Here is an 18,376-nt window from a genome sequence, read left to right as displayed (position 1 = left end):
ATGTTCCTGTAAGCCACTTTGAGTCATGGTTCTGTAGAAAAGGCAGGAAATTAACAAATGCAATAATTATTATATTCTAAGAGGCTCGGAGGTTAACTGCTAGCATCTGCCTCTGCTTTATATATAGCACCTTGGATTTCTATTCCCTGCCCTACTCCAATGCCCACAGAATTTGAGCTTACTTGTGTCCTTTATGTCCCTTCTAGATATGACACGATCCAGACCCTTCCATATCTTTTCACACAGGATTGCTTTAAAAATCAGGACTGTTATTCTGGGAAGAGATGGTGTAACCTTGCCTTTCTGTAAAGGGGCAGATTAGGGCAGCTAGTAGTCACTTAACGGGAATGGCTTTATATCAGCTGAAAGAGCATGATGGAAGGCATACTGAATATCACCTCCTGATCTTCCACAGGAGCCTGATGAGGTTTCCAGTTAGCAGTGCAAGAAGTATAGAATATCCTGAGCAAGGAACTTCTATTTCATGTTCCATTGGGCCCTTAGATTTGACACGAGGGCCTATTAATTTGATTCCTTCAGTTTATTCCATTGGCCTAAGGTTCTCCAGTGCTAGCATGGAGTTTGAGTTGTATAATCCAGCAAGGGAGTATTGTGGGATTTTATTTTATTTTGTAGTAAGAAGGCCATGTTTTTGGAATGATACGTTACTGAAGAACTATTGTAAGGGAAAGGTCAGAATGAATGCTTTGCAAATCACGCGTAAACGGTTAACATTTATCTAATCTCTATAATGTTCTCCATTTTGAATGTTCAATGGCTGATGAAGAACTGGATATGACAGTGGAGACTGCTCATCTTCTGTCAATGGAGCAAGTTCAAAAAGCAATGAGGGAAATTCACCTGCACAGTTACCAAAATTCTGTTACGAATGTGGCGCCAAATACCCGGTGGAATCTGCAAAATTCTGCTGTGAATGTGGAGTTCGAAGAATGGTTTTGTGAACACCTTCTGTAAAGTAGGATAAAAGAGAGCTCCTCTATTTGCTATGGCTGCATGGAATTCTGCGCTGTACTTTCCCATCTGAACTTGTGCTAAAACACCATAGTAATTTTCTGAGAGCAATTCTTTTTGGTTGCTGAATAATTTATATAGATATAAATATACTGTATATAATTGATAGGTACCTGAAACTGTGCCATTCAAGAAGGTATTCTTGAGACACTGTTGGAAATATCTTTAATGGAGCGAATTAACTCAAGAAGTGGGGGGGGGGGTCGTTTTGTTTTTTGTAATCCTGCTATGTCTTACTGTATATTCTTACATGGTTCTCGTTATTCACCCATAATAGTGTTACCCCGAATAAGTTCATCCAATAAGGGAATCTAGAGAATATTGGCTGCTGTAGATAACTTGATCAGTAGGTTCTCATAAACCTTACTAACAAACAAAAAAGGTTCAGATTTACCAACCTTGTTTATAATATTATTCCACCTGATTGGAATTTTTTTCTGAGTCTGCTTTCAAAACATGTTATAATGTCCATTGTACAGATGCTTCCCTTGTGTGTGGTACCAGATTTTCCCCAGCCAGTTTTCACATTCCTTTCTTTAAATATAATACTTAGTTTTGCAAAATAGTTCATCTTCAGATATCTATGGAATCAATTGCCAATGGCAGCTTTTCCTGCAAACCTCACTATAATGAATGGAGGATGTATAAGTGGTACTTTGAATCTCATCCTTTATCAAGCTTCTCCTACACCTCTCTCTTTTTCCATTATTTGTAAAGCCCTGCTCCTTATTTTCTAAAAACAAGTAAAATCATAAGCACAGTTTTAATGTTTGTCCGGTATGGTCTAAATTATTATGCCCACTTTATAGAGTTTTGTGGCTATTGCGATGATGGTAAGATACAATAGAAAAAGAATCACTTATTATGTAATAATAATAATAATTAGTAGAACAAATGAGTTTCAGAACATGGTACCTGAATAATGCTTTTTCTTCTTCTTTGCAGTATCTTTTGCTTAGGGGTTTTTGGTACCTTCTGCAGCCAAATCAAAATAAACTGGCTTCACAGGGAGTACATTGACCCACTGAAGCCTTAACCTATATCAGTATTGTTGTTTGTCTTAGTAATAGCATACATTTTCACAGAAATTATTTTTCCTATAGAGAAGAGCCCTCATTTCTGCCTTTCTCAAAATCATTTTGACCTTTTTGGTTCGAACAGTTATTTCTAAGCCGTGGTCACATCTTATAAAGAAACAATTTAACCTGTCAGCTGGGCACTTTGTAGTATTTGACCTGACATTAATCTAACCTTATTTTCATCTTTTCAAATGATGTGAGTAATGGCAACTGGAAATACAACTGGTTGATCAAGCTACTTTTCCTGCTTCAACTTTCTAGTATGCTTGCTGGTGGTAAATTGAAGGTCCCTTATAATCAGAGTTAACAAATTCATTGATGTAGGATTGTTATTTGTGGATCTTACGTTGCTCAGAAATGAAAAGTACAATTTTAACTGCAGTATCCAAAACCTTGTCCTGTGACCCAATTTTCAATTCTATACAAATGGCTAATATTCAGCCATTATATAATGCTTAGTTGATGTGCTACAGTGGCTAAATGTGGGGAAACTGAACCAGTACTGGAGAAGATGTCTAGAACTTCATTGAGGTGTGCACTATTATGCATAGCTCACATTATTCTCCCTCTTTTCTTAGGTGTTCCTTCCAGACCTTTTCTTTTTTATTAAAAAAAATTACGAATACTTTGTCTGCAATCTGTATTAGTAGATTAGTGTACTATCTTTGATTATATATAGTTACATTTTAATGGCGGGGGTAAATTCAATAATTTAGGAAGTTGCACTTTTAAAGTAAAGGTTTTCATTAAAACAAAAAACTGAGCCCAATACATCATATTGCTTCATGATGAAATCACTATAATGGGCATGTTCAACCTAAACCAGAAATAATTATGTGTGTTGATTTAGTACTTGAAGGCACCGTTATAAAATCTTAAAGAGTGATTGTTCTGTGTGATTAGCTCGTCCGTGTGATAGAAATCAGAAAGGCATCGACAAACCTAACCACTTAAAACGAAAATGTTATTGATGTTAATGGAGAACCACATTTCTGAACCAATCAATGACATTGCATCATTTCATAATAGGGTTCTCTGTCTTTAAATGGTGGTGGTTAATCTATAAAATAATCACTTTAAACATGCAGTAACATTTTGTTTCCATATGAAAGGGTCTCCCCCTCTTCTAATCCTCAGAATACTAAGGAAAACAAGATTTTTTTCAAAACATTCCTTTTGCCTTTTCATTTACTAGAAAATCTGGTAAGTTATATTATACATCTTGTTTATTTGCTTGAAATCTTACTTTTAAATACATTAATGTTATGCCACAGATTTATATCTCATGTAAATGATGATACTGAGATGAGCTCAATATATTTAAGAATTCACTCAGAGTTACTTCAGGTTACTTTTAGCTACAGAGTTAACTCTACACATTTGAAAAATGTACACCTTGTATTGCCCTAATGGCAGAGCAGCACAGAGATCAGTCTTAGCATCAGAAAAGCTAATTTGTATTGTACTTAGTGGTGGAAATCTAGTGATCAATCTCTGGTATTCCACTTAATTTTTTTTTTGCATTTTGTGAAAGAGATGACTGGAATGTTGGGAAATTTCTGAATGATCTACATGGACCCTTTTGAGTCTTGTGTGGATTTTGCTTTGTTTTGGGTGAGACTTCATATGCATCTTCATTCACCAAAGATCTCAAATATTTATGTAACATAAATGCTTTCCTGTGTTTCTACAGATGCTTTATTACACCTACCTAACAATACAGATTTCTTACTGCATCTGCCTGATCTTTTAATATATTGTATCCTCTTTTGTAACTGTCATCTAATTTCTAGTTATGTGACCTTTTATTCTTTGCTCTGACTTGCGTTTTGGATTTTCCTAAATGTTTATTCGGATCATTGCGAAAGCAATCTGTACATGCTTGCTGTATGTTATCTAGTCCTTTGGTAACAATAAAGCAATTGTTGCATACATTTTTTTTTAATTATTATTCTTAATGTTGCATAGTAGGTTCCTTTGTTTTGTTTTTCTGGCAGCACCCTTGCTGCTAAGTTAGTACATAAGCTGTCAAATCCTGAAATCTTTCTCAATACCTGGGTGATGTGAACTAGATGTGGGCAAGCTACTTGACACTGAATCCTGATGGTGCCAACATAATGGTCTTGTGGCTTGTCAGACTATTGAAAGGGTTCATCCTTCCCCGATCAAGCAAGCTGACCTAAAGTTTGAGACTGGGTATTCGTGTGCAGTAGAAATTGTAAAAGTATATAGTGTGCTATTAACTGGGTCCCTGCAGCTTAACCTTTATGCAAGTCAAACCCCCAACATTTTTTTAAATTTAAAATATTTTTGTTTTATTAAATATACAAAATTGTTTACATCAAAAATCCATCCAACTCAATATAAAAGAAATACACACAATTGAAAGCAGCAGCATCAATGAGGAAAGCAGTCAAAAATCAGTTAAAATTAAGAACAAACCAAGCAGCCACCACTGATTGCCATTAAAAACCTTGAAGATTATTATTTTTTGTATAGTCAACATGTACATATTTAGTAGGGGGGGTCCCCACTAAAAGTGGGCCATGCAAGCCTAGTATCGGAAATTGGGAGAATTCAGAAAATGACTCTGAACCCAACCTTAGACTTTGGAAAAGCTTATATGGCAGTCCTCTACTCAGGTCTAAAACCCCACTTGCATTGCACCTGGAAATGTACTGGAAAGAACACAGGTGAGTTAATACTCCTCTACTATATTTGCTGTGTTTAAGAAACTTCTGGTAACACTTTCCATGTCAAACTTGTGCTCAAAATACCTCCATGCACTCTTGAAAAATGATAAAATCCACAGAAGTCTACTCCCATATTTCAGTGCTTGTACAATGTTACAATGGAGAGCTGGGCCAGTGTGCCTTACTGGCTTGACCAGGTGGGAAATAAGAATAACTGGAAGCATGAAACAGGAGAATTCAGGTCTAATGCACAGATAGGCTAAAACACAGGTGGCAACCTATGGACTGCATGCAACCCTCAGCTGTTCCTCCTCAGTGCAGTGAAGAGGAACAGAAAAGACAGTGGTCAAAACAAAATAAAAAAATTCCTTCCAGTAGCACCTTAAAGACCAACTGAGTTAGTTCTAGGTATGAGCTTTCGTGTGCATGCACACTTCTTCAGATACACTGAAACAGAAGTCACCGGACCTTTCTATATAGTGAGAAGGTGGGGAGGGGTATTACTCAGAAGGGTGGTGGGAATGGGTGATTGGCAGATAGCTGCGATGAGCCTGTTGACGACTCTTAACGACTGCAATAGGTCTAACAGGAAAAAGCAAGGGGTGAGAAGGTGAAAAATGGCTTTGTCATGTAAAAGACAGTGGGAAGACATTACCCAACAACAGCATGATAGCTAGGTGCATGCGTTCTGTAGGATTGCTGCAGAAAGTAAGACAACCCAGCTACAGGAGTAAGACAATCTAGTGACATAGGTTGGGACACCTGGCTGCCTTCCTGATGGATTTTCCGTTTCTCATTGCAGCAGCACAAAGGTACATCATGGGGCACGGAAGGAGGGTGACTGGGCAACCAAGAAACTAACTCTGCCATGATGATAAAAGGAAGAGCCAGCAGAGAGTCAGGCAGGTGAACAAGTGCTGGCCATTGCAGAGGGAGGGATATAGGGAGGCCACCAAAGGTGGTCTACCCTTGGGCTCAACTTGACTAAAGGAAGAAGACGTACGTTTTAACAGATATCAAACATCTTCCTAGAAACAGGATGTTATGTACTAAGGCATTTATAGGGGGCTTTTTTTTCATCGAGAGCTCACTGAAATTCAGTTCCAGCATCTCTCAGGTGGACACTATTGCCATTCTAAGAGGATGAGGGAGGCATTCATGGTGAGTTCTGGCACCTCTTTTTCTTGAAAAATAGCACTGCATTTATAGCTATTAACTACACATGTTATAGTAGTGTTTTGTTTGCATTCCAAATTTATTTAGCTTAATCCCTGAGAATTGAGATCATGGTTACATTTTTTGGCTTTACGGTTGTTGTTCTTTAAAGAAGAGTTAACAACTTTCTGCTTCCAGGCTTTCTGTTTTCTGCTTCAAGACTGCTTTCTCCCACAGTTAATGCTAGAATGCACTACAAATATCATTAGACAGCAATATAGATACAATATAGGAGACAGCAATATAGATACTTTTAATACTAAAAATAGTTCAGAACTCTGCAATTTTATACAAGTCAAATATAAAAAGCATTTGTTAAATTAAAACATTCTAACTGTAAAATGCCAGTATTATTTTATTTTTTTAAATCTAAATATTTTAAGTTAAATGGCTGTTTGTTGCATTAAATGGCTGGCACCCAAGAAGTCAATCCCAAATTTGAGCAATTCCTGAGTATTCCTGCAAGTACCTTTCTAACTTCCACAAAACAAAGCAGCAGTACTTTCCTCATATTCACAGTTTAGCTCCTAGAAGCTACCTACACTCCTCCTTACTACAAATCCCCAAACCAAGAAACTGTACTCTTCATTCATCCTTTTTTCCTTCCAAGCTTGCCTTTGGTCCTAAAGTGGTTTTGAAATCCATGAAGTACAGTATTAGTAACTTAAGAAATCCCTCGTAATGACTTTTTTAAAAACAACAACAACACCACAATGTATTACAAACACATAATTTTCTAAGTTCCTTTGTATTTTTTAAAGTGCTTCATTGTTTCAGTTGTACGTTTAAAACAGTTGTCGGTTTAAATAATATATTTTAAAGGGCAGGTACAGGTTTTAATGACTGATGAAGTACAGATTGCAGTTCTCCACCCCACTGGTCACTTCTCTTCTTCCACTGATGTTGGAAGTTTCCTTGAGACACAGAGTGCCTTGACTACAAACTTCCAACTTTTGCCTCTGTGCCCCCTCTTCCCAGTTCCAAGAACGAAAGGACTGCAGTCTTCTCAGGGACTTGGTGCAGAAGATTTGCATAAGCAAAGAGGAGATAGTTGCAGTGCTTAAAAGTATTTTTGTAGAAAACCGGTGTGCTCTGAAAAACCAGAGCGTTGTGTAGTTCATAAAGCTTCACTTAATTGTAACAAGCTTTCAAATGCTTCATCCTATTCCACTTAAGTCCAATGTGACATCAGTTGATCCCAACATAACTTAAACTGAACAGTTATATCCTTTATCAAACATTCACGACAGAGCCTTTTGATATATCTTACATTTGGACATGGGTTTCCTCTTTGTCGTTTTATACCAGTGTTGTTGTTACAGTCCTATATTTTTTTAAAAAAGAAGAAGAAAAGATGTGTACATAGATCATATTTTTGAGTGACAATATATCAAGTCTGTACACAAAACATTTTGAAATTGGTAGGCTTAAGAATATACTAGCTACATTTTAAGCCACTACAAAACAAAAAAAGTTGTACAAGGTCATGGGTAGGCAAACTAAGGCCTGGGAGCCGGATCCGGTTCAATCGCCTTCTAAATCCGGCCGCGGACATTCTGGGAATTAGCATGTTTTTACCTGAGTAGAACGTGTGCTTTTATTTAAAATACATCTCTGGGTTATTTGTGGGGCATAGGAATTCATTCATCCCCCCCCAAAGAAATTATAGTCTGGCCCCCCACAAGGTCTGAGGGACAGTGGACCAGTCCCCTGCTGAAAAAGTTTGCTGACCCCTGTACGAGGTGTTTCAATAAATCACCTAGGGGGAAAAGCGGTTAAGTGCTATGCAGGTAATAACACTAGGAAAATGATGGATATGTTATTGAATCAGCAAATTCAGTGTCAAATCTTCCGGAAGTAAAGAGGGGTGCACAGATGTGAGGGGTAAGTAAAAGTAGCTGAAAGGAAACAAGCTGCAAAAACAAAGCCTACCTTGAGCATTACCAATGTCATACTGGAAACCTCATTCATGTTCTTCTCTACACTTTCAGTGAAGTTACATCTCTTGGTCATTTTTTGAAGATGGCATGCCACATCACGAATGTCTCTCTTCTGTAAACAAAAACAAAAAAAATGTTAATGAGTTGGAGTGCTATTAGGCTTGATACAACTTTCTTACATACTGATCCTTCAGGCTCTTGGCTCTCAAAATTGAATAAAATATTCAATATGTTGATCCCTACACTCCACTTTTACTTCAGTGTGGAGTTTAATTCCCAGTCTCTCCTTTACACTACTTTCAAGTGACACTGACACTTTGCTACGTCTTCTCCATTTAATGCTGGTGCCTCCAATAACTGCTCTGACATAAAAAAACTTAAACTTTCCATAGGACTGTTTCTTTTATATTGGGTATTCCTGTGCAGCTCTTAAGGCCAGCAGGCGCTATCTGTGTACCACTTTTCACAATGGCTTGGGCTAATTTAAGTGCCAAGATTAGTTCTGTTCTTAATGATTTTTCTATTTTGGTTATATACATATATATATCATACGCAGCTCTGATACTTTATGACAGATGGAGAGTGTATATATAGGGTTGTTTTACACAAAGTAGACTCATTGGAATGAATGACCCTAAGCTAGCCATGTTTATTACATTAAATGGGTCTAGTCTAAACAGGGCTTACACTTGAATGCCACCCTATATTTATGAATAAATTCAAATATTACAAGATGCCATAAATTTCCAGGGATGCCTCCTTCTTTCCAAACCCTAGTAAGTGCTGCCTGTGAAACAATATAAAATGTAAATAGAAAGATAAATGTCAAAATGCCCCCATGAGTTGTAAAAATGCTTTATCATGCCTTTATAAAAGCTCGAGCCATTTGACCAGGCTGGTCATGCCTTGGTCATGCTTGTCCATGCTCTACTTAAAGCACATCAGCTTCAGGCCAAGTATAAGAAAGTCTGGAAGGACAACACACTCATCCTGCTGATACCCTGAGCAGGTCACAGGCAGGGAAAAGGGAAGGAAGAAAGTTATAGTGTCTTTCATAGTTATGGTATCTTTCCTTGCTTGTATTTGCTCCACAGAAACTAAGGATACAGTATATACTAACTCCAGAAAAATCAACATTACCAAAGCTGAATTGCAGAACACTTCTAGTCCAGTTGTATTCACCTATAACAAATTAGAACACAAGGAACAAACATGTTAATTCAGATGTTTCCGCATTTATCTTTCCAATGTAAATAAACCCACTGTTGTATAACCAGTCAATGGCTTGTGCACATTACTGTGGTCAGTTCTGAAACTCTGTGATAAATGTTTCTACAAGTATTCATTTACAACTATCATTTTGTTGGGCGCTGTCAGGATTCCCTTTGGCACCATCCCACACCACTTCCCTACACACCTTCCCAGGTGTGAATATCAGCATAAGGTCCTCTCTTGGCAGTTCCACCAACGCATCCAGGAATCAGACTATCAAAATGGCGTCTGGGCAGATTTCAATCCAAAAAAAGCCCGAAGACAAGGGGGGGGGGAGAGAGATGTCCCCCCCCAAAAGTCAACAATGTCTCAGAATTGTGACATCCTTTCCTATTGTGCTTGCTCTACAGAAACTACAATGTGTTGTTTTTTTAAAGCAACATTACCTCCATTGTATTGCAGAAAACTCTATTGGTGTTAGACCTGTTACATCCAGCATGTTGTTCAATCTCCTCTTCCTATAAATTAGAATGCAAGTAACAACGTTTAAATTTAGATGCTTCTGCGTCTCTTTTTCCAGCTCAATGCACTCAATGATTTGACCATGTCCCTGAGATCCATTGTGAAAGTATGAGAAACGTTTCTGCAAGCATTCATATGCAGTAGTCTGTTTTCCCTCCATTTGGTTCATCAGCCTGGAGTAACTGATCTGCCTTGCTGGGTACGTTTACATGGAGACAGTATGAAGTCAGTTGGATACAACAGCATTTTATGTCCAAACCTCAAGAATAGATTAATATGTTTGTTTGTTTAAAAGGAAGACATAAAAGAAGTTGCTGAAAAGGAAAATACATGCTTGCCTGCATATTTTAGCTTCATTTCACATTTTAAAAAGCTTTTCGTTATTTCAGCATTCCCCCCCCACCCCAAGTATCTAGGTCTGTACATGAACACCACAAATGTTCTAATCCAGGATGAGAGGACATCCTGGAAGCACTGTATGTTGTCAACTGTTTCAGTTTTGCATGTTGCTATTCTTACGGAATTTCCTTACTGTTTTAATATATTGACTGTAAGCATGTTTACTCAGAAATCAGAGGATTAGACTTTCCCTTTTCCTAGATCCATAAACAAGCATTTTAAGCTAGAAAAACTATGGACCAGGGGAATTCAACTGGAAACTTAGAAAAGGGGTAGCTAGCCTTTTTTTGGCTCTGGGGTGGCATCCACTCTTGGCCAACTCTACAAGAGAACTTAACATGATCCTGTTGGATTAGGCCAACAGCTCATCTGGTCCAGCATCCTGACCTCAGCACATTCACACTCTTCCACTCCTGTGGATTCCAGTAGCTGCTATTCAGAAACAGACAGACTCCAGCTGTGGAGGCAGGGAATAGCCACCATGGCTACTAGCCATGAGACTTATACTCACTTCATTTGTCTAATCCTCTTTTAAAGCCATCCAAATTCGTTGTCATCACTACCTCCTATGAGAATGAGTTCTACAGCTTAATTATGTGCTATATCTTCCAGCATTCTGCTTTATTAGATGTACACGGGTTCTAGTGTTGGGAGAGAGAGGAAAATCTGCTCTCTGTCCACTTTTCCCATGCCGTGCATGGTTTTATAAACTTCTCTCTTACTTGCCTTCTCTGTAAATCAAAAACTCCCAAATGCTGTAATCTTTCCGCACCGGGGAGTTGCCCCCCCCACCCAACCCCCCCCCCCCAGTAATTTGGGTTGCCCTTTTCTGAACATATTCCAACTCTACAACAAACCCAACAAACCGGAATGACACACAGTATTCCATATGTGGTTGTACCATAGATTTAGATAACAGCATTACGATTTTCAGTTCCTTTCCTAATGATTCCCAACATGGAATTAACCTTTTTTACAACTGCCACACCCTGGATCAACATCTTCATTGAATAATTCACTATGATTCCAAGGTTTCTTTCCTGGTCAGTCACTGCCTGGTCAGTTCAGGCCCCATGAGTGTTATTATGTGATATGAAGGGGCTTTTGTACACCTACATTTACACGTGTGGCGCTGTGGTCTAAACCGATCAGAAGTTGGCTTGCCAATCATAAGGTCGGCGGTTCGAATCCCTGCAACAGGGTGAGCTCCTGTTGTTCAGTCCCTGCTCCTGCCAACCCAGCAGTTTGAAAGCACGTCAAACTGCAAGTAGATAAATATGTACCGCTCCAGCGGGAAGGTAAATGGTGTTTCCGTGCGCTGCTCTGGTTCGCCAGAAGCAGCTTAGTCATGTTGGCTACATGACCCGGAAGCTGTATGCCGGCTCCCTCGGCCAATAAAGCAAGATGAGTGCCGCAACCACAGAGTCGGCCACGACTGGACCTAATGGTCAGGGGTCCTTTACCTTACACTTGTTTACATCAAATTGCATTCGCCATCTTATTCCCCATTTGCTCAATCTGGAGAGGTTATTGGGAAGCTCTTCTCAATCTCTTTTTGAACCCCTTATCCTACAGCTAAAGTCATTCACTTTAACCACCTCTATACCACAATCCTTTTCAAGATTAATCCCACCATCCCAATCACAGCACACTACAAAGCAGAGACCAGGAATGAACAAAACATCCCTTTTACTGAGTGCATGCAAACACTCAATGAACAGTTTACTAAGTCAATTTATCCTGCTAAAGCAAATCATATCCTAAATTTCTGTAAAAATAAAAATAAATTTTATTATTTAGATCCCGCCCATCTGACTGGGTTTCAATCAATCACCTTCCTGTCATGCTGCTCTAAAAAGGCAACCTCTTCATCTAAACGGAAAATGACCACAAGGCAGCCTGTAGCAAGTACATAACAAAATTTGGCTCACAAGTATTTAAGAAGATCCAGTTTTGGTGTCTCAGTACTGCAATCTTTTCCATTGTGAAAGTTTGCTAATTATTCATCCCTTGGCAGTTAAAATGTTTGCTCTATTTCCTACATTTTGGCACAGAGATGCCTGGCAACAGATGCACCAGAATGATGGGAAAGTGACTTGCAAATAAGCAAGGAAAAACCCATTTCCCTAGAACAAAAACAGAGAAAGGATTAGCTTCTGGGAGGAAAACTATAGCTGCTTCCTAGCAACGTATTATGGAATTTTGATAACAAATTAGGTAACAGTGTAATAGATTGGATCCAGACATAGGCTGCAGTCCTAACCCTACTTACCTACCTGGGAGTAAGCTGCATTGAACTGTGGGACTTACTTCTTAGTAGATATGGTTAGGACTGCGCTGTAAGTGAGTTGAACTAAGATCCTATTGATTTCAATGGTGCAAATTAGTCATGGTTTAACAACAGTGACTTAAACGGAAATGAAGTTCAACTCACTTAGTTTGGATCCAATCCATGAATTACAGCAGTTCTGAAATCACTTCAAGACATTCAATGTGAACTCAGCTACCTGCATGTTGGATGCCAAACAAACAAACACTGTAATCAGAAGCATAGCTTGTTTTCTTGGTATTAAACACTGGCAACAACCCAATGACAAATTACTGTTGACTCAGCAGCTGAGATAGTAGAAGGAAACAACCACAAGGCATGAAGATGCAAGTGGAAGCACATCTCTTCCAAACAAAGCGATGCTAATGCAAATCAGCAATTGCAGCATTATATGCATTTGTTATTGTGTTATTATCAGTTGAAAGAGGCAGGCTTGAATCCTAGCATCTCCCATTTCTCCAAGTGTGTAGCAAGGACTGGTTCTGCTTTCTTTTCTAATGCCACCATTGCCTCAGGTCTGATTTTCTGTCACCAATTAACCTGTCATAGTTCTTTCAAGAGAACATTTCAGTTTTGCATGGAATTACACCAGGATTTGTTTCATAATATAATTGCCATACATTCCTATGGAGGAGAGAGAAGTATGATGGCTCATGTGAGTAGACTGGGGGGGAAATACTCAACAATTCAATGTTTGCCCAGCACTGGCCATTTTCAAAGCCATGGCACCGTTAACTTTGTCTGTTCAAACCAATTCAGGTTTGTTGTTATCTGTTGTTTTAACCACTGGCCTTACTAAATCTTTTGTCTTTTTTAATGGTTTTATTGTTATATTGCCGTCCTGGGAACTCTCTGATTGAAGAGCAGTATGCAGGTGTAATTTATTACACAAACGATACCATATATTCATAGATTCCCACATAGTACACCTCATTTCTATATTTCAAGACAACGGGATTACTAACATCTTCATTGGGAATGTTTTAACATTCAGGGTGTTAAAATTGCTGAGATAAATACATTCTCCCCCCCCCCTCTCTATATATATGTATATTAAATGTTACCTACCAGCACGCGAATGTTGAAAGATAGAAACATTTCATATTTTTTCAGGAAAGCATTCATGGAAGCAGATGAACCAACTGGTACCAAAGCTAGGAACAGTGGCAGAATCCCAAAGATATACCTTAAAAAAGCTAGATTACAAAATTACATTGAATTACGGCTTGTACCAAGGAAGTTATATGCTCAGCTGACTATGGTAATATGACTTAATATTAAATAGTGATGGGTTGGAGATATGTAACAGATTACTGCTTGATAACATTATTCAGATTTATACATTACAGAGGCAGGCACTGAGGACATAATGAGAGCAATGCTATGCTCATTTACCTGGGAGAAAGTCCCAGTCAATTGAGTAGAACTTACAAATGCGTAGACATACATAGGACGGCACAGCACTGCATCTATATGTCTTAATTTTTTAAAGGGTGGAGCAACGAGTCAGTGTGTCTAGCTGTTAATCAGCAGGTTGGTGGTTTGAGCCCACCCAGGGCCGGCTGTGGGCAGGATTCCTGCATTGCAGGGGGTGGGACTAGATGACCCTCTTTCCCTTCCAACTTAGAATTCTATGATTCTATTTCATGAAACATACCCAAACGGTTTACAACAAAAATGACATAAAACCATATAATAAAAACCATATTAAAAAGTTGAAAACAGATTATCAATTAATCACTGGAAATATCTATACTTAACTGGCTACATAGGCCTGGTAGAATAGTTTTCAGCAGAAGGCACCACCTGAATCTATGTGAGCAGAGCATTCCATAATACTAGGCCAATGGCACTAAATCATGAGGATGGAATTCCTTTTATCAAATTCTATTAAAGGGGAAATTTACAAACCATATTTCCTGTGGGCATTTTAAAGTTGGCTTATTGTTTAGCCTGCTCTACTTGGTTTGAAGACACTTCCTTTTTTCTTTTCTTTTTTTCCTTTGTGAATATATCTTTATTGTTTTAAAATAAATACATTTATGAAGAGAAAACAAACAAGCAAGCAAGCAAGCAGGCAGGCAGGCAAACAATAGAAAAAGCAAACAAACGACAACAATATAAGAAACAACAAAATTAATACGACTAACATCATTTATACTCCCAATAATGAAACCAATTATAAAACTTGTAAAGAGAAAAATAAAAAATGACTTCCAATTAGTCTCACTGTAGTTTATCTATGGGTTACCGTATACTGCACAGTTACATATTTCTTATATAGTTTCTTTTTACCTCCCTACAAACTTATATCTATACAATACAAGGGTCAGTCTAATTCTGCCAAGAGGTTTCCTTTTATACCATAGTTTTTAAAGTATTCTTTAAAAATGTTCCAATCCTTATAGACTATTTGTTTTGTTTGGCCTCTTATCCTTCCTGTCGCCTTTGCTAGCTGCGGATATTCTGCCATTAGGATTTGCCAATCTGCCGTGTTAGGTGGTATTGTATTTTTCCAATTTCTTGCTACTAAAATTCTGGCTGCCATTATCCCATACATGAACAATGTTCTTTTTGCTTTTCCTATTTCTTTTGGCAATATGATTAATAGAAATATTTCTGGCTTTTTAAGACACTTCTAAGTGTTTGGTAATTAAGTTTTAGGTAATTTTATTGTCTTACTGCGGCAGAGGTCCATTAGGGCAAATGGTACAGTGCCCCCATCAAGCTCAGACTACCCTTAGCCAGCCCCCACTTGCTTAATTTCACACTTACAACCAGCCCAGGGGATGGCACTGGCTGGCAGCTTCCATCACCTTAGTCTCAGTGTTGTAGATTCAACTACTGTAGTAGAATTCCCATCAATGGAAGCCCACACAAGGACTTCTGCTAGCACAATGAGGCTCCCCTCCTGTCCTCCCGTTGTGTGCACCTCGCAGGAGGATAAGAGGGCAGATTGTTCCTTCAGGCAAGCAAGAAATGCTTGTGTCGATGGAGCAATATGCTTAACCCTATGTTGAATTTCTCCCTCAGTGGAGAGAAAGAATGGGAAACTATAATTTAGCTGGCTCTGTCTGTCATCAGCTCTGGCTCCATCTACTGCTGGTTTTCTGCTTTCTTCTGCCCTTCCAGTGTCAACAGCCACCAGGGTTATTGCATATTGGGTTTTTTGGCACGATCAGCTTTATTCATGCCTATTGTAGCTTGCCCTGGTATCCATGAAGATGAAGGGTGGTTTAAAATATTTCAAAAAATTATTTTTAAAAACAAATGACTCATGCACCACCCACCTGCATTTCTACACATATCGACAAAACCAGGCACTATAGGTAAGCAATGGAAGCAGGGAAACTTTCCTGTTATTTCTGAACATTATCACTGCTACACAGCCAAGGGTGGAGGTAGGAAGAGTGGAGATTAGGGCAAGCCAATGAGACACAGCATCCTGCTGTACAGCATGGTTTAACCAGCCAACAGGAAGAAATGGCAGCAGAAAGAAACAAGCACATGAACAAGCTTGCAAGCAAAAAAGTGGGGAGAGCTATACAGTACAGGGATTCCTTCGCTGAACAAGGTGAGTTGGAACACAGTCTTCATAAACTTCCGCAATACTGTTTTACAGTCCTCACTTGGCAGCTTTTCCATGCTAGTGGGCATAGTCTGCACAGTTCTGGGAATTAGCAGCAAACAGTGCTGCCTGGCAACCTTATCTGTCTGTCTCATACCTCTTTACCCATTGAAAGTGAAACCTCCTGCAGCAAAGAGGATACAGAACTGGTGAAAAGCCTAAAAGTGGTATTTTTAAAAGAGCACCAGCCTAGATTCAAGAGTTAATATAACCCTCTGAGTTTTTCTTGCTAGGGATTGGGATTCCGCTAAAAACTACTGCAGCTGGTAGCCTGTGACTGACCCAAAGCCACTGGAATGGGGGTGTCTAAAAATGGGGTGGGTTTTTAATGCCACCCTTAGTTTAAACCATGGCCCGTGAGTATTAAGGAACTAATGACAACCTGGAATAAGTACATGGAACTATCCCATACTGTTTGCAGTATAAGAGTCCTCATAAGTTTATCCCCCAGACACCTGCCACACACAGAGAGAGATGGTGCTGTGTATATTTGAACTGTGGCAAAGGGCACTTGCAAAAGCACCTGTTGGAGGAAAATCTTCACGTTCGGCTCTGGCCGGCCAAGATCATTTTTGGGAAGGATCCCACAAACCCTTCTGGAGAGGCAGAAGAGTCTCATTGTGATACCTACCCTTATGGGCATTGCAGTTCTTAACCTTACGGTTTTTAAAATTATTATTTCCTTGTTTGAGAGAAGGTCAACTAAGGGGTTACCATCTTTTGCAACGGTATCTTTTCTTTTCTTTTCTTTTTTAATGGCTTTTGGCTGGTGCTTTACTTTTTGGGTCGTCCCGGGGAAGTTTTACGGGAAAAGAAGGCGCGACTGCTGGCATGCCGGCGGCGGGGAGCACCTGCAGGAAGAAGCGAAGCCCCGCGCCTTGCCAGCTGGAATGAAGCCCTCGGGGTTTTCTGGGCTCCGCGCGGCGCGGGGAGGGAGACGCCTGGCTTCCGAAGACTGGGGCGCGGGCTTCATGGCCCCCCTCAGGGCGGGGGGGGGGCACTTGGCTCCCAGGACTCGCTCGCCCCAACGTGCCTCGCCTCGCCAACCAATGTCCCCCACCACTCCCCCCCTGCCTTTGTCTCCGGGAGATTTCGGGTGTCTCTGCCCAGCGCTGCCGGGAATCAGGCGCTTCCAGTTTCGCTCTGGAAACGCGGGGAAATTCCCTCCGCGGGCCGAGGGGATAAAAGCGCCGAAGCCTCTCGCGCGGCGCGCAAAGGCTCGGGCGTCGCCGAGGAGGTGCAGCAGAAGCAGAAGGGCAGCAGCAGGAGAGCGCGCGCTGAGGGAAAGCGCCAAGGTGGGTTGTCGGGAGGGAGACGCTGCGGAGGAGGAGGAGGGGCCTCGGGAGCCGCTCCCGTCTTCCGCGGAGGGTCGACGCGGCGCCGCAGCGAGAGGGTCGGCGAGCAGGGCGCGTGCGCCCGCGACGCAAGGCCGAAGCGGGCTCTGCGCGCGCAGAGCCTCGCCGCCGTCTCCTTACCATGGAACATGGTCCGCGCGGAGGGAGTTTGCCGCTCATGATGGTGGTGGGGCCAGGCTCGTGCCCATCGCGCTGCCGCCTTGAGGCCAGACCTCGAGTGCCGGCGGGGGGGGACGGGGGGGACACACGGGGACGCGAGCCGAGGCTGAATATGGCCGGCGAGCCGCGCAGAGCTTTCAGCGAAAGTTGAAATAAAACGTTCCACCAAACACAACTGGCAGCGTCTCTTGGTTTGTTTTGCCTCAGCCTTCGTTTTCTGGGGACGGCAGGCAGCCGAACCCGGGAGGCTTCCGACTGGGTCCAATTAAGTTTCGCTTTGCGCCGTAGCCGCTAGCCGCGGAGGGCTCCAGTCAGGCAGCGAGGAGCGCACGGCGAGGAGCCCAGGCGCGTCCCACCCGCCTGGGGCCGGGCGCCGCGGTGTGGAGCCGGCGCAAGGCGCACGCGAGCGCAGGGCTTGCCGCGCCGCTCCGGCTGGGCAGCGCTTTCCCTTCAGGCTCGGTCCGCTGGCGCGCAGTGGCGGAGCTCTTGAGCGCTCCTCCGAGGTTCCTCGGCGAGAGGCGTGGACGGAGCTGCGGGTGGGTTTTTGCACGGTGCCGGCTGAATGGCAGAGGAGGTGGGATCAAGCGGGTCTCCACTCCCAGCCACGCCATGGGAGCGTTTGCGGCGGAGGCAGCCAAGAAACTCGGGGCTTGGCGGCTGGAAGGAGCCATTCATGGAGATGCCAGCGAGTGTCAGGTTGGGTGGGGTTTTCTCCGAGGGGGCTGGGAGGGCCGGAGCTTGGAACTCGGGTTCTCATTTGCCAGAGATGGAAAGTGCAAAAAACGAGAGCTTTCTCCGGAGTGGCGCTGCTCT

General features: G+C 41.3%; 2 protein-coding genes and 1 long non-coding RNA gene across 6 annotated transcripts in view; 2 read left to right on the top strand and 1 right to left on the bottom strand.

Annotated features, from left to right (window-relative positions):
- Window positions 1-4,045, top strand: part of ZC2HC1A (zinc finger C2HC-type containing 1A) — a 39,569-nt gene extending 35,524 nt beyond the window's left edge. Inside the window, exon 9 of the mRNA XM_081874653.1 lies at window positions 788-4,045. Coding sequence (XP_081730779.1) covers window positions 788-962 — 175 coding nt within the window. The 3' untranslated portion in view covers window positions 963-4,045. The remainder of the gene's footprint in view (window positions 1-787) is intronic.
- Window positions 4,046-6,040: 1,995 nt separating this feature from the next.
- On the bottom strand, window positions 6,041-18,256 carry IL7 (interleukin 7). 4 transcript variants are annotated; one of them, XM_081874826.1, is made up of 6 exons: window positions 17,525-18,256; window positions 13,490-13,617; window positions 9,618-9,689; window positions 9,100-9,141; window positions 7,952-8,071; window positions 6,041-7,343 (listed from the first exon to the last, which is right to left on the bottom strand). In XM_081874826.1, the coding sequence occupies exons 1-6, from the start codon at window positions 17,532-17,534 to the stop codon at window positions 7,191-7,193; spliced, it is 525 nt and encodes a 174-aa protein (XP_081730952.1). In that variant the 5' UTR covers window positions 17,535-18,256; the 3' UTR covers window positions 6,041-7,190. The 4 variants fall into 4 exon arrangements, with proteins under 4 accessions (XP_081730952.1, XP_081730950.1, XP_081730951.1 ...); XM_081874824.1 differs by lacking the exon at window positions 17,525-18,256 and adding an exon at window positions 16,828-17,018; XM_081874825.1 differs by lacking the exon at window positions 17,525-18,256 and adding an exon at window positions 15,104-15,994.
- The window catches only part of LOC309349067, a 36,324-nt gene continuing 35,173 nt past the window's right edge, over window positions 17,226-18,376 (top strand). The window contains exon 1 of the long non-coding RNA XR_014159659.1: window positions 17,226-17,344. This is a non-coding gene — a long non-coding RNA (uncharacterized lncRNA). The remainder of the gene's footprint in view (window positions 17,345-18,376) is intronic.

Source organism: Podarcis erhardii (assembly GCF_964252035.2).
Source record: "Podarcis erhardii genome assembly, chromosome: 8".
Taxonomy (NCBI): domain Eukaryota; kingdom Metazoa; phylum Chordata; class Lepidosauria; order Squamata; family Lacertidae; genus Podarcis; species Podarcis erhardii.
This window is presented reverse-complemented; position numbering and strand designations above follow the sequence as displayed.

Excerpts from the sequence above, each read along its gene's own strand:
- IL7 (XM_081874824.1), bottom strand. The coding sequence starts at position 16,882 with ATGCCAGCAGTCGCGCCTTCTTTTCCCGTAAAACTTCCCCGGGACGAC. Across the intron at positions 13,618-16,827 it reads TCCCCGGGACGACCCAAAAA|CTTTTTTAAGGTATATCTTT; the intron begins GTAAAGCACCAG and ends TTTGTAATCTAG. Across the intron at positions 9,142-9,617 it reads TTTTCTGCAATACAATGGAG|GTGAATACAACTGGACTAGA; the intron begins GTAATGTTGCTT and ends AATTTGTTATAG.